At 49.4% G+C, this 13,982-nt stretch overlaps 1 protein-coding gene across 1 annotated transcript in view; it reads right to left on the bottom strand.

Annotated features, from left to right (window-relative positions):
- Positions 1-13,982, bottom strand: part of TRERF1 (transcriptional regulating factor 1) — a 207,532-nt gene that overhangs the window by 15,126 nt on the left and 178,424 nt on the right. The window contains 5 exon segments of the mRNA XM_053905007.1: positions 1,202-1,312; positions 3,196-3,284; positions 11,427-11,502; positions 13,033-13,136; positions 13,269-13,408. Of these exon segments, the coding sequence (XP_053760982.1) occupies positions 1,202-1,312; positions 3,196-3,284; positions 11,427-11,502; positions 13,033-13,136; positions 13,269-13,408 (520 nt within the window).

Here is a 13,982-nt window from a genome sequence, read left to right as displayed (position 1 = left end):
TAAATGTAAATTCAAATATGTGCGTATATTTCACACCTAGAATCATTCTTAGGTCTCCAAGGCCAGGTAGGAACTTGGGCCCTGAGGCATTAATGAGTCCAAGTGTTTTTATACTTCTCTAAGAGGATTTGCATTTGAATGCTCTTAAATACTAGACAGGGAATCAGGCTCAGACCACACACTCACCATTTGACCGTGGCTCAGTTACTTAGGCTCTGTGCCTCAGTTCTCTACCTCACAGATTGGCTCTGAGGATTAAATGAGTCAATATCGGTAAAGGGCCTAGCACGATGCCCGGAACACAGAAAGTGCCATGTACGTGTCAGTTAAAGAAAACCACCCACACAGGTGCTAACAAAACCGTGGCACAATCGGGAATGAAAGCATATTACAGACATTCATCACATTCATGAATTCTAAACATTTTCCCGAGTGGTGACAGCCTAGAGTTTACCAATCTGTTGTAAGACATGCCATTTTCACATACACATGCACAGCAGGTAACGTTTTCCACAATGTGTGGAAAGGAGACTTTCCCTGGCTATAGACTCAGGGAAAAAAAAAAGAGTTAACCACAAGGACAAAATGATAGTAATTACTGAAGCCGCACACTAGGGATTTGGAGATTTCGATGTCTTTAGCTTTAGCGTGTCGCATCTTTAGTGCATACTTGACACGCAGACAACTTTGGATCATCGGCCAATGAAGGAAATCAGTCTCGGGGATAAATGGTGATCGAGGATTAGACTAATACACACGCTGCTAACTGTTCCTCGATAATTGAGAGTTCCTGGAACCATCTAGAGGCCAAGGCTCCTCCATGGTCACGCTTAACGGAAGCTGTGGTAACACCCGAAGGCTCCGGGTCTCTGGTCAGCAGCATCTGTGACACGGACGGATCAGAAAGGATATCCCAGGGGGCAGAGGGCGCCCACTTATAAGCCATCAAGTCAAGGCTGGAACCACTCTGGCTTCCCTCCCTGCCTGCCCTGGAACCCAGGCCAGCCCTTACCTCCTTAACGGAGTGCTGAGCTATGGGGCCAACCCGGAGCCACCTTCCTTCTGCATTTCTATGCCAGGAAGTTGAAGCCTGTCACCCGCTCACCGTGGTCACCTCGGCAGCAAAGCAGAGCCAAACACCAGCCACTTACTAACCTGGGTGAAGGGTGGGGGCGGGGCGCACGGAAGCGGCTTCACTCACCACAGAATCATCGATTTCTGCGAGGCGTGTCCGGTGTTTCCGCCCCAAGCGCATTATCTTTTTCCACGTGTAGTAGTACTCCACACACTGAGCCACTGTCTTAGACTTCACCTGCCGGGAAAGCCAGCTCCACATCAGCTCAGCAGTGGGCAGTGTGCCAAGCCGCAAGCTTTTGTGAAAATTTAATTTTGTAATAGGGAATGGGTGCATGCGATTCAATTAAAAAAAAAAAAAAAGTATATAGTGAAAAACCTCCTTCCCACGCGGTTTGTTCTCCCTCCATCTGGGTCTCACCCTCCCCACCCCTGTCACACAGCTAAACCCTCTTCTTAATTTCTTGGGTGTCATTCCAGAATCTCTTTACGCACATACTAAAGAACACGATAATATATTTCTCCTCACACTGCATACGTTGTTTTGCAACTTGATTTTTTTTTTTTTTTCACAATATAGCCTGGAGATTTTTTTCATGTCAGCCCACAGGGAGCTCATTCCTTTTTTTTAACCCATAGAGCAGCATGCTTTTTCATTTAATGTGCTTGAGCGTATTTGGCTCTCCGACTGGTTGACCTTCAGAATCTATTTATGAAAAATGTTCCTTAGTAATCGAACAGGAATGTAAGGCAAAAGTTAGGATGACAAGAGCTTAGTTTCTGCAGGAAACAAGCCTTGCCCTGTCCTCCCTCAAGGGGGCAAAGGTACATGTATTTTAAAGAGAAAAAAAAAATGCCTTTGTGTAGTTCATAGATCTCCAAGCTCAAGGTGGGGTTCAAAAATGTGGGCTTCTGGAGGCAGATAAAAGGCTGGCCATACTTGTGGAGGTGGGAGACCAGCCACCCAAACTGTGAGATGAGAGAGGTCCCGCCAGAAGCTGTCTCCTTCTGAAAGTGCCCCTCTTTCCACCACTTGATTTCTTGAGTTTCTACACTAGTCGCTCAGGGAGTGAGGACACTGTCTCAGAGAGTACTTGCTGGAAAGGCTGTGTTGCCTGGCAAGCACGACACAGGAGTCTGTCACCAATCAACAAGGTGCAGGCCTGCAAGGGGTGAGGCCCAGGGCAGGTCAGTCCTGGGGGATGGGGACTCAAGAAAGAGGACAGCACGAGAGCACGGAGGCTACTGAGCTTACAGGGCAGCAAAGAGCATGGTGGCCTCCAAGGTAGGGAAAGGCAGGGGTGAATACAGATCTGGAGAGGGCGGGCAAGGAGAGAAAAGTCTACCTGTCCCACCAAGGAAAGTCCTAGATTAAGGACAGGAGACATGGACCCGGTGGGTAGCATCGGGCCAGCCCAGAGCCAGTGGGAGGTGTTGCCCGAGACTCCGTTCTCAGTGGACCTGAACATTTTAATGACCTTAATGACACAATATGGCTCCATTGTTCATTGATTTTCTGAAACACTGAATCATTTTCACTTTTAGCCTCAACCACCTCTCAGCCAATTAAGGCCTGTTAAGTTCATTATCTGCTGAAAAGTGCTACTTCATCTGTGTACAAGAGTTCTATTTTGCTGTGAGATGCTGTATATACAAAGTATTATTATTTTTATTATGACTGCCGTTATGAATAGGGGCCCAACTCCAGAAATTCTGCTACTGGCTAGGGGGAAGGCACGTTATCTTCCCTTCTCTAATGTCTCAGAAAAAGAATTGTCAAGAACATGATAAATCTGTCATATATACACGAAATAAATCATGTACATTGTAAACCAACGGCCTCAGTTCTATTTATTCTGATAGGGTGTATAAATTACACATTTTTTATTAAGATAAAAATAACTCCCCACCATGTCCAAATAATCTAGGTCCTCCTTCTCCCCCACAGCCCTGACACTGGGCGATGCCACCCCTGTAACAAATACCATCCTTCACCAGAGATGAGTGGAAGACATTCTTTTCCTGAGAGTTAAACCAACAGCCAAATATTTCTGTGTGTCTTTAAGGTGTATAATTTCCCCGATTCAATTTCAAGTGAGCGAAGGGAAAAGGCATACTTACCATCTTCTGTACAAAAATAAAGTCTTTGCTGTAAGTGGCTAGTGCTTTGTTAAACAGTTTTCTTTCCAGGGAGGTCCACTTGTCTGAGCCTACAACAAAACAAATGTAAGAACAGAGCACAGTTCTCCTCACTTGTCGGTGCTGGCTTACTTCGTTAAGTTCCAAAACACAACTGGTTAGCAAGTGATATTAATACATATGCAACTCCCAACTCCCGTTTGAACAAGAAAATCAACGTAGTGTAACGGTTAGCAACCCTGACACCTGGGTTCAAATCCCAGCTAGGGCCTTGGCCTTGCCAAGTTACTGAACCCAAGGCTCAGTTTTGTTACCTACGAATGGGAACAGTTCTAATTGCCCTCGGCTTTTGCGATCTTTGGGAAGGTTAAAGAAGATAATCCACAAGAAGGCTTAGCTTAGTAACTGGAAAACAGTGAGTGCTCAACACGTTGTGGCTACAGTTTCTATGCAATTATGATGTTCACGGGTGCAAGCATTCATGCAGCATGTGCTCCTTGAAATGTGGCAGTTTTGGCCATCTCCACCCTCAAGATGCTCACCATCTAGTGGGGAGACAAACCAGGAGGCCACGGTGTTCAAAGTGATGGCTGCGATGCTGAGGTAGAGGTCATGTACCAACGGGGCACAAAGAAGGAGCAGCATCACGCTCGGGTGAGGGCCAGGCTTCCAGGCAGAGAAAACACCTGAGCTGAGTTTTAAAGGACCCCAAGAAGCAATTCAGGCAAGGAGGAGATGGAAGGGAATTCTGGGGAGGAAAAGGGGCTGAGGCAAAAGTGAGAGGCAAGAGTAAGATGTTGCATCCATTCATTCTTTCAACAGGTATTTTTAGGTGTCTACTACATGCAAGACGCTGAGCTAGGAAAAAAAAAAAAAACAAAGCACAAAAACCCTAGCATCTCTAAGTGCTTACTGTGTGCCAGGTTCTAAGTACTTCACAGACATTAGTTATTTGGCTCCATCAATAACCCTGTTACCCATTTTACAGATAAGGAAACGGGGGTGCTCAGAGAATGAGCAGTAATCCAGTAGGGTTCAACTACAGGCTTCTGGCAAAGAGAAAGCAGATGGGGCTGGAGAGGTGAGCGGGACCAGCCCCTGAGAGAGCTGCAGACCGATGAGGAAGAGGCCCCCGCAGTGCTGAGCTGATGCATCTGCCTTGGGGGCTGAACTTGATTTTCACAATCTTTTTCCCTCCATAAATGAGAAAGCAGGATGTGCAGATGATCACGCCGAGTGGTACTGGCTTGTGTTGCATAAGAAATGAGGCTTATTCCTAAGATAAGTCCTATTTCTGGGGGCTCCAGGGAAGGCTCGTCCCCGTGGCTGCTTTGCAGAAAACTTGGCTTCATTTTTCTGGTTTTTTGAATTTGCCACATCTCTGATTCTTTGGATGGTGCATGGCTGGGCCTTTGACTTTGACATTCCTCCACTTCTCAGAGCTATAATCCCCCAAACTGCAGTACTTTCCCTCCTAACCAGAATAAGCCCAGGATTTCCATTTTGCTATGGTTGACTGATGAAGCTGAAATTGCAGGAAATCTGAATTGTTCCTTCCCTTGGAAGGTTCAGCCAAAATTAGTGAATCAGGTTCCTGGAGAGAATGTGTGAGTCAGTGACAGAAACTCAGATTTCTGAAGTAAACACCTTCCCTGTGTGACTTGGTGATAGGTCCTCAAGCCAAGAGCCTCTGGCTCCAGACTCAGAATATGCTCTGCAGGGTTGGGCTGGCTCAGACATCTAAAGCACAGGGCCACCACTGCCTGATTTCTTTGGTTTGCAAAGTTATCTTTACTTCCGGAAGGAAAGCAGCTTTTTGATTAATCCCCAGCAGAAAGAAGCATCTTCCACAAGTTCTGGAGGCTGGGACATTTCTGGTTGTGCAACCGTCACAACAGGAAGGAGAAGAGAGTTTGAGTGTTGGAGAAGTTTTGCTGGAGTGGACATGAACAGAGGAGGTTAGTGGGATTTGGGGTTCTGGAATGGTTCCATCAGTGTTCCTCAAATTCTAATATTCAAGGCCATGGGGTCCCAGCTCCCATACGCTCCCCTTGCTCAGGAGCAAAGGTAGAAAGAGACAGAAAGGATTAACCAACAGTTTAGCTGAATGGCCAAAGAGCAGTCAAGGTTCTTTTTAGATATCCATCAAGATAGCCAAGAGGTAATAGGAATCAGAAACACAATGATGGAGGGGGTGCCTGAGTAGCTTGGTCGGTTAAGTGTCCAACTTCAGCTCAGGTCACGATCTCACAGTTTGTGAGTTTGAGCCCCATATCGGGCTCTCTGCTGTCAGCACGGACAGGGTCCTCTGTCCTCCCCCCCCCCCCCCCCTTGCTGGTTTTCTCTCTCTCTCTCTCAAAGTCAATAAACTTAAAAGATATATAATGGTGGAAGAGGATCATGATGGGGACATGTCACAGCAGCTGTCCCTGGATAAGCTACCCCACTGCAGGTCCAGAGCCTGTGCAGGTCCAGAGCCTGTGCAGCTCTCAGTTGCAGCTCGGATGGGGAATCACCCAACTAGATCAAGAAGAATCCTTTCTGCTCCCAGCCAGACTATACATCTCCTAGAGTTAGAGTGCCTCTAAGACCTGGTGGGATACTGACAGGGCCACGCAGCCTTCTCAGGCCAGCACCCAGTCTCTATGGTGGACACACTTCCTTTCACACCACACCACACCACACCACACCACAAGTGGAGTCATCATGTGATTACTGCCCAAGCAGCAGTGTTACATGACCAGGTCTACTTTTAATGTTCTGTTCATTTTTGAGAGAGAGAGAGAGAGAGAGAGAGAGAGAGAGAGAGAGAGAGAAGGAGAGGGGCAGGGAGGGGGACACAGAATCCGAAGCAAGCTCCAGGCCCTGAGCTGCCAGCACAGAGCCCGATGCAGGGCTTGAACCCATGAACCGTGAGATCATAACCTGAGCCGACCTGTTGGACGCTTAACAGACTCAGCCACCCAGGTGCCCCGCCCAGATCTACTTTTAGGAAGCAAATCCCTGCATGCCCCCAAATGGCTCGCCAGCTGCAACTCCACAGAACATGAAGTTGTTTCCTGGCCCATCTGTTATGGGGGACCCCAAGTCTCATGGAGGAAGGGAATTAGTCTTGCTGAATCCTCGGTGGTTTTTAGGGCTGCTACTCTGTGATGGGCTCTTCGGTCTCCCCCACCCAAGCGCTCGTTCTATTCCACCAGCCCTGGCTTGGAAGCGGGCTGCACTTTCCCACTCTGAGGGCCGCAGGGGCTGGGCAGAAAGAGACGGCTCCTCTAAGTAGTCCTCGGGGCTGCGCTTGAGTGCGCAACATAGCGCTGTGTACGGGTGTCTGTCCAGCAAGGGCGTCTGTGAAGTGAGAGGCAGAGGCAGGGCCAGACAAGCAAGTCCATTCTCACACTCACACGAGAGCGGGCTCCGTCTTCATGACATCCTGATCACGAGACTGCCCATGGGGCCGGGAATCCACCCTTGCCAAAGCCTGGGAACACTGGAGTATGCTCTTCTCAGATAAGGTCACTGTGGTGTGATAAAAAGGGGTGGCTTTAGTCAGGAGACCACAGGCTGCAAATCTGGTTCTGCCACTCACGGCTCCTGCGGCCACGGGCAAACGTACTCAACTTCTCTGGGTCTGTTTCCTCTTCTGTGACTGGGGCTGCAGCGTCCGGTCCTAAGTAGGTGCAGAATGAATGCCACCGGCCACTTGGAGAGGAGATTCCAAGTCAGCTCATGGCTACGGGACACGCACTGTCCCCTGCTGACATGAATTAGTGGCACTGGTGAAGACTGCGGGTCCTTGCTGGTATTCTTTGTTCTGAGGATGTGTAATCCCACAGCCTTACTCGGCTGCCAGGCGCTCCCGGTCCCTGAATTCCTTCTGTAATCCTGTCAAGGAAAGGCTCAGGCGTCTCATTCCTGGAGTCTCTGACGGGAGCACTTTTCTTATTTTTAGACAAGGTTCTAAGCCAGCCCTCGCTGGATACCGCGTCTTGGGCAAAGCCCAGGATAAAATGTGAAACCGAGGCAGGGAGCTGCCTCTAAGCCTCCCCTTGCTCTGCCCTTTCTTCCTCTTCAGGATCCCTGCTGTCCAGTCAGCATGCACACAGGGTCAGTGGGCTGACATTCCCCCAGCACATTTGCACTACCTGGGGATTCCTGGCTATCTGGCTGTTATCAGCAGGGGTCCCTAGCAAGCCGATTAAGGCTAATTACAAGGGGTCTAATTAACTGAGGAAACTGGTGCTGAACAGTATCCAGAGGAAAAATATTCTGAACTCCAGTTGCTGGGAAACAGGCTCTGGACTGTGGCTAAATTTGGGGCGATCTATAGCGAACCCGGGCAATTAAAAGGAGAACTGGAGGGATGAGAGCATCGGGCACAGAATCTTCTAAAGAGGGCCCTTCTGTCATCCTCCCGAGACTTAAAACACTTTTGTGATGGTGCTCTTATTGTACATACACAAGGAAGACATGTTCACTGCAGGAAAAGGATTGTTTTTAAATCAGATCTTCGGGGTGCTTGGGTGGCTCAGTCGGTCGAGCGTCCAACTCTTGGTTGCAGCTCAGGTCATGATCTCACGGTTCCTGGGATCGAGCCCCACGTCCAGCTCTGTGCTGAGAGCGTGGGGCCTGCTTGGGGATTCTCTCGCTCTCTGTCCCCCGCCTCAAAATAAATAAATAAATAAACTTAAAACAATTTGAAAAATTAAATTAAATCAGATCTTCATTTCTGTGAAAGGTTTTCCGCGGTGGGTAAAAGGATGAATGATTTTTCGGGGGTGGAGGGTGTAGTTGGCTGACCCCAAAGAGCCCCCCGGAGGCAGAAGGAAGGGAGGCCTCCATCCGAATCCAGACCTCAAGCTTGTCCACTGCCTCTTTCTTTGTAAGAGTCGTATCAGGCAAAGCCGGCAAGTATTATCAGGTTCTGCCCTTGAGGTGACCACTCTCCAGCCAGAGACATGAGCTAAGAATGCCTGGAAAATGACATTACAGCTGTGTTTCTTGCAAAGTGTTCTCTTGAGTACGTAATTCTGTCTTCTCGTCAAACTGGGCATCTTCCAAGACTGCAAACAGGCCTTCCCCAACCGAGTGGGTGTTTCCTCAAGGCATCCTGCAAGTCTGGAGTCAGGAGTTGGGTCGGTGTTTGGGGCCCACCTGGGCTGTGTGGGAGCCAGACAGTGGCCTCTGTTGCACTCTTACCAGGAAGCCTAAGGCCAGTGTCCACACCCATCTGCAAGAATGACCAGTTCGATGGAAAAACCAAGGATGCAGCAAGCCCCTTAATCACAACCAGGCGTCCTCCTCACCCTGATTCCCCGATGCTCAAGCCGTCCCCACCCAATCCAACTGCTGACAGGGAGAGCCTCTGCAAACTGCTACCCACACATGGGTGGAGGGTGCTGAGAGAGGGCTGGGCCCAGTGCTCGGGTGTGGATTAGTGTGCCGGGAGCCCCCGCAACAGCACCTTCCTCCACGGACCTTGTACAGGGCTCTTCTGGCCTCGGCAAGCAATCTCCCGATTCGGGTGAGCTGCCCACCCACACTGGTGTCTCTCCTGGGCCCCAGCACTGGTCACTTTTTCCTTTTCTTACTGAATGGCTTGAGATGGGATGGGAGAAGTCAGGAGTGAAGTAAGGGAAGTGATTTTCACAGGCCTGGGTCTCTGTCTCCCCCAAACTTGTAGCCTCTGTTCCCAAGCTCAGTCGTTCTGCCTTGCCTCCAGGGCGGGGAGTTGGGGTGGGGTCACACTGGCCATAGCTACGGAGCTGAAGTGAAAGGCGATCCAGAAGACAGTATCTGAGTGATGCTGACTTGACCTGACAGAGTCCTACTAGAGAGCAACCCTACAGGGCTTGGTACAAAGGCCAAGGCAGGACAGGGCCATGGGGATGGGATTCACTCACACCCTGGAACCGAATCGAAGGAAGGAGGTAGTGGCTGGTAACTAGGGGTATCCTCTGGGGCCTCCTCTGTAGCCTGGAAGGAAACTATTAAGGGATGGAGTCAGGCCAGACTTTAGAGACCGGTGACCTCTGACCTTTTGGCTCATAAGTTCTACAAGATTCTCTGGGGCTCAGTCTGTGATCACTTCCTGGAGAAGGCAGATGTCTGGCAGATACAGGTGAGTTCCTTTTTCTTGAGGACATACAGCTAGTGGAATACCAACCCTTCATACCTCAGCTCCACCTCTCTTGCCCCTAGTTGTCAAAAGATTCCAGGAGGCAACAGAGGGTTTCCTGGTCTGCCTGTGGGGGAAGAAGGCCGTGGATGGGGAACACGTTAGCTAGGGACCCCAAAAGATCAGTAATCTTAGCAGAGCTGAGGGGCTTCCAGTTTCAAAATTCTTACTATTATCTTAGTGTTTTTGTTTTGTTTTGTTTAAGGGTGGGGGTGGCCTCTCGTCTGTAGCTTTCCAAATTTTATTATGTCATGACACACATAAAACAATGTAATGCTTGCTTGGTACGCTGGGGAGAACTGGAGGGGATTTGGGTCTCAGATGAGGTTGCTCACAGCTGGAGCTGCCCCAGCCCAGAGGCGATGGCCATCCCGGTCACCCCGAGAGCCGAGGGCAGTGGCAGCAGATGGTTGGGAAGCTCCCTGTCATCAACCATCTCGCCCACTATATAAAGAAGCTTGAGACAGGCTCCAGGAGGCTGGACAGCCTGTCAGGGTTTAATGGGCAGCAGATGACGCTGGGAATTAAGAGGATTGAATTGTTTCCATGGCAGATTAGAGACAACTCCCACATCTTCCTACCCACACTCGGGGCAGACACCAAGCAGGAAATGATGGAGACAATATTAAGAAACTGGCTCATTTAGGCCCCAATTAAACGATGGATTTCTTATCCGTGTGCCCATTTTGTGCTTGTCTAGTTCCAGTAGCGGCCTGTGTGCTGACAGTGATCCACAGGCAGACATCCAGGGCTGTCTGTGCTCAGGTGAGTGGCTTCTGAGGCCACTCCCCGCTGTGATGACAGGCAGGAAGGCCGGCTCACGGGAGAAGCACATTGAGTGAGGCAAAAGGTGGTGGGCATGGGTGGCTGGGGGGGGGAAGGGGCAGGCCCATCAAGAATGTGCTGGTATGTAAAGCAGCCCTCACCTTAGGCCACATCTGGCCATTGGGACCAAGGACTAGAAAAGGTATGACTAGGTCCCCAAGCCCACTTAAGGACTTAGCACCTAACTATGTCTGGCCAAAGCTCTAAAGGAACCTTCAAATGATTATCAAGGGAGTATTAGAGGATTCAGCCCCCTCTGAAATAGAGAACCCAGGCAGGGTTCGTGGAGACACCCAGAATGCATGGGTCTACCAGGTACCGGAAATTAAGATGTGGACTTCAACTTCATTTTGTCACCGCAGGCTCCCCAGCCATCTGTTGCCTTCTCTCCTCACGATTCTCACTACACTCAACTCTCAAACGTGTTTTCTCCTTCCCCTGTTATTGGCGATGCCATCATTAACCCATACCCTCAGAGGACACACTCTGTATATGTGCCTGTAATGTGCGTATTACCTGTACCCGCGTACACACGTGCATATGCACGCACGTATGTGCACATGTACCGTATATGCATATTTCTAGTAGCTTTCTCCTGCCCCGAGTGTGATCTGTTATTGAACGACTGCTTCCTCCTCAGACCCCCAAACTGCATGAGGCAGGACTCTGTCTATGTCTGTCATAGTCACTGTCTCATCTTAGCACTTAGCACAGTTTCTCGTACACAGCAAACAATAATTAATAGATGACTAACAAGAGCTACTAGAACGTGCCATGCATTGCACTACACCTACTATCTCTAACTGTCACAAAAAATGCTGCAAGGGATGCAGTAGGAGCCCCATTTCATGGGCGAGGAAGCCAAGGTTCCAGAAGGCAAGATGTGAACCCACGTCTACAGATTCCAAAGCTGAGGGGCTGCTGAGTGTGGTTGTCTCCGTGCTGTCCCCTCTGTGATTCCTGTCCCCAGTACTGCCACACGTGCAGGCACTGACCACTATCACCCAGCCCTTGGCACAACCACGCGGGGCCAAGCCTAGACAAACAGCCAACAGACACAGCTGTCCCGCCAGCAGCGTCCCAGGGGGCCTTGAGCTCACAAGTGGCGATTAGGACAGGACTGGTCTATCTTATTATTAAAAAGCGACACCACCACACATGCAAAGAGCCCGCTCTCAGGAAGCAATGGGGCACAAGGCTCCTGGCGACCTACCGGCATAGTGGTAATTTGCTAAAGGATGACATTTTAACCTGACTGGCTTCCGCAGCAGCAGCATTTCCAGAGCAGCCTGCAGACCCATGGGAGAGAAAAGGCGAAAGTCAGTAACAGGGCTGTGTGTCCTAGGAAGGCCATTACCTAAGAGGGAAAAGGAGTGAGCATTGCAGAGGCAGGAGCTGGGGGTGCCAGAAGGAAACCCAGAGGGAGACTCCCCTAACTGAGGCTCCCTTTCAGGCCAGCGCCCCACAGGGCTCACCACTCGAACATCTATCTCCCCCAGCCCGTGCCTGCAGCCAGTTGGTCATGTCAGAAAAAAATACAGGCGGTGGTCGAGACCCCGCTCCCTCCTTGGCAAAGGCCCTGGCCTCTGAGAGGTGGCGGGGCCTCCTCTGAATGGAGACTGAATCTCGGGGGAAAGGCTCCACAGAAATGAGTGGGTGGTTTGGAACTGTTTTTGCAGAAAAATCATGTTTCAATTACAACTTAACATAAACAGTTTTATTAGTAATAACTGTACTACACACTGTCTTTCCAGAGAAGCCTAGCTAAATAACCCTTTCAAATATGCCTCCTTTAGCCTTGTTGACTTTTTAAAAAAATGGCGCACATCGAGTTGGACAGTAGATGGGTTAGGGGCAGAGCCAAGGTCTACAATCTTGCTTCTCTAAGTGTGGTCCGTGGACCAGCAGCACAGGCATCTCCCCTCGGAGCTGGTCACAAATGCAGAACCTTGGGCCCTGCCCTGAGAATTGCTGAATAAGAGTCTGCATTTTAACAAGATGACCCAAGTCATTTGTGTGCACGTGGAAAGTTCGAGTAGAGCTTTACTGCCACACTTAGCTTAAAGGATTAAGGAGAGTTCTCTAACATTCTAGAAAATCCTCGAAGGCTACCAATAATCTCAAGAGAAGACAGTACTGGGACATTTGTTTACTTGCACACTTTCATAAAATCAAGAAGGAGGAGGCTAGATCTGGTACGAAAACCCTGTGTTTACTAAAGGGGAAACTGAGGTTAGTGATGGAGTGTTCTTGCCAGGAATCCAGGGCGGGGAGCAGGCAAACAGCTCTGGATCCTAGGAAAATGGCACCAAAGTGCTGGTTTGGGGACACCAAAGACCTGTGTGAAAGGGGGAAGAATGACACCAGTTGGTGCACAGGCGACATTTCACTTTGGTTAGGGGAGAAAACAGTTCTATGAACACCAAACTGGCTGACTCCATAGGAGGGAAGAATAATCAGCAGGGCATAATAGGTCACGTCTTGTTTCAGTAAGGCTTTCTACCTCCCATCACCGGAGGCCAGTTTTCTGATGGGAATTATAAGACTGCTGAAACGAAATTCTCATTTCTCTAGACAGATGTGACCATAATTATTACTTAGGAACAGATGTCTAAGCAGAAGTCCAACCGCAGGTCCCCCCCGAAGGCTTTAAATCCTCACCTACTCAACGAGCTAAGGAATATGGTGGCATGTTGACTGGTCATGATCTTAACAACTGGTTTTATGGTATGTGGAACAACACAAACTCAGGAAAAATACTTTCCAGAATTCTGACACGAAGAATGTTAACTGTGAACCCTCTTTCCACGGTTCCTTACCATCACATCACCTTTGGCCTCGAAGAGAGAGTGCAAAGCAAATTCAGAATTGGTCCCTCCACCGGGCAACGCACTCGAACAGCATAAATTCAGGAGATTCTCCACTGATGGGAACAATGAGAAGTCACTGCATCAGAGAGAGCTCAGTCTCATGGACAAACAGAACGATCCTGGAGTCAGAGACCCCGGCGAGAGGATCAAGCCTTTCCCACCCACTTCTTCCCATGGGCCAATACCTCTTTGCTGGAGGTCATGGTTTTCCAGCTCTGGCCAGGGCTTCCATACCAGTGTGGCCTTGTGTGTGTCCCGGGCCAAGGAGGAGACATCCTGAAGTTCTGGGATCTCTGCTTGGAACCTCAAGCCAATGTTGATGCGTCTTTAATGACAAGAAGGAAAACAATAGAGTGGTCTTCAATCTGAGCTCAAGAGCAACTGTCAGGAACTTGAAAAAGAAGGAAACCAATTCCTTCTGCAGGAAGAATGCAGGGGCATTTCCTCACTGTGTGCTCCTAAGATTCCAGGCATGGCCTTTTCACTGGGATGAGGAACAGCTTTAAGATCGGGAAGAGATACTGCAGGGAGCAGGGGAGAAGCCCGCCTGGATCGTCACAGCATGCTGTAACCGAGACAGGGAGGGTGCTAACTGCAAGGCAACAGCTGCCCAGAGTATGGCCGATGGCACCATTTAACCAGGAAAAATGGAACAAATACAATGTGCTGGTGATATCTGTTATCCCTTTCACACCACTTTCACCTAAATTATCCCATGTGAATCTCACAAACACCTGTGAGGTAAGCAAGGCAGGGACAATTATTCCCACTTAATAGGTGAGTTAACTAAAGCCTGGAAAGGTTAACTTGATCAAGGTCAAGTAACAAAATGGGGCTGGAACTCCGGTTTTCTGATTCCTGACTCAGTGTATTCACCATGCCACCGCCTGGTATGTTCT

This window comes from Panthera pardus, unplaced genomic scaffold (genome assembly GCF_024362965.1).
Source record: "Panthera pardus isolate Hobbes unplaced genomic scaffold, ASM2436296v1 HiC_scaffold_17, whole genome shotgun sequence".
Lineage (NCBI taxonomy): Eukaryota > Metazoa > Chordata > Mammalia > Carnivora > Felidae > Panthera > Panthera pardus.
Note: the sequence above shows the minus strand (reverse complement) of the source record. Positions and strands in the feature narration are given on the sequence as shown.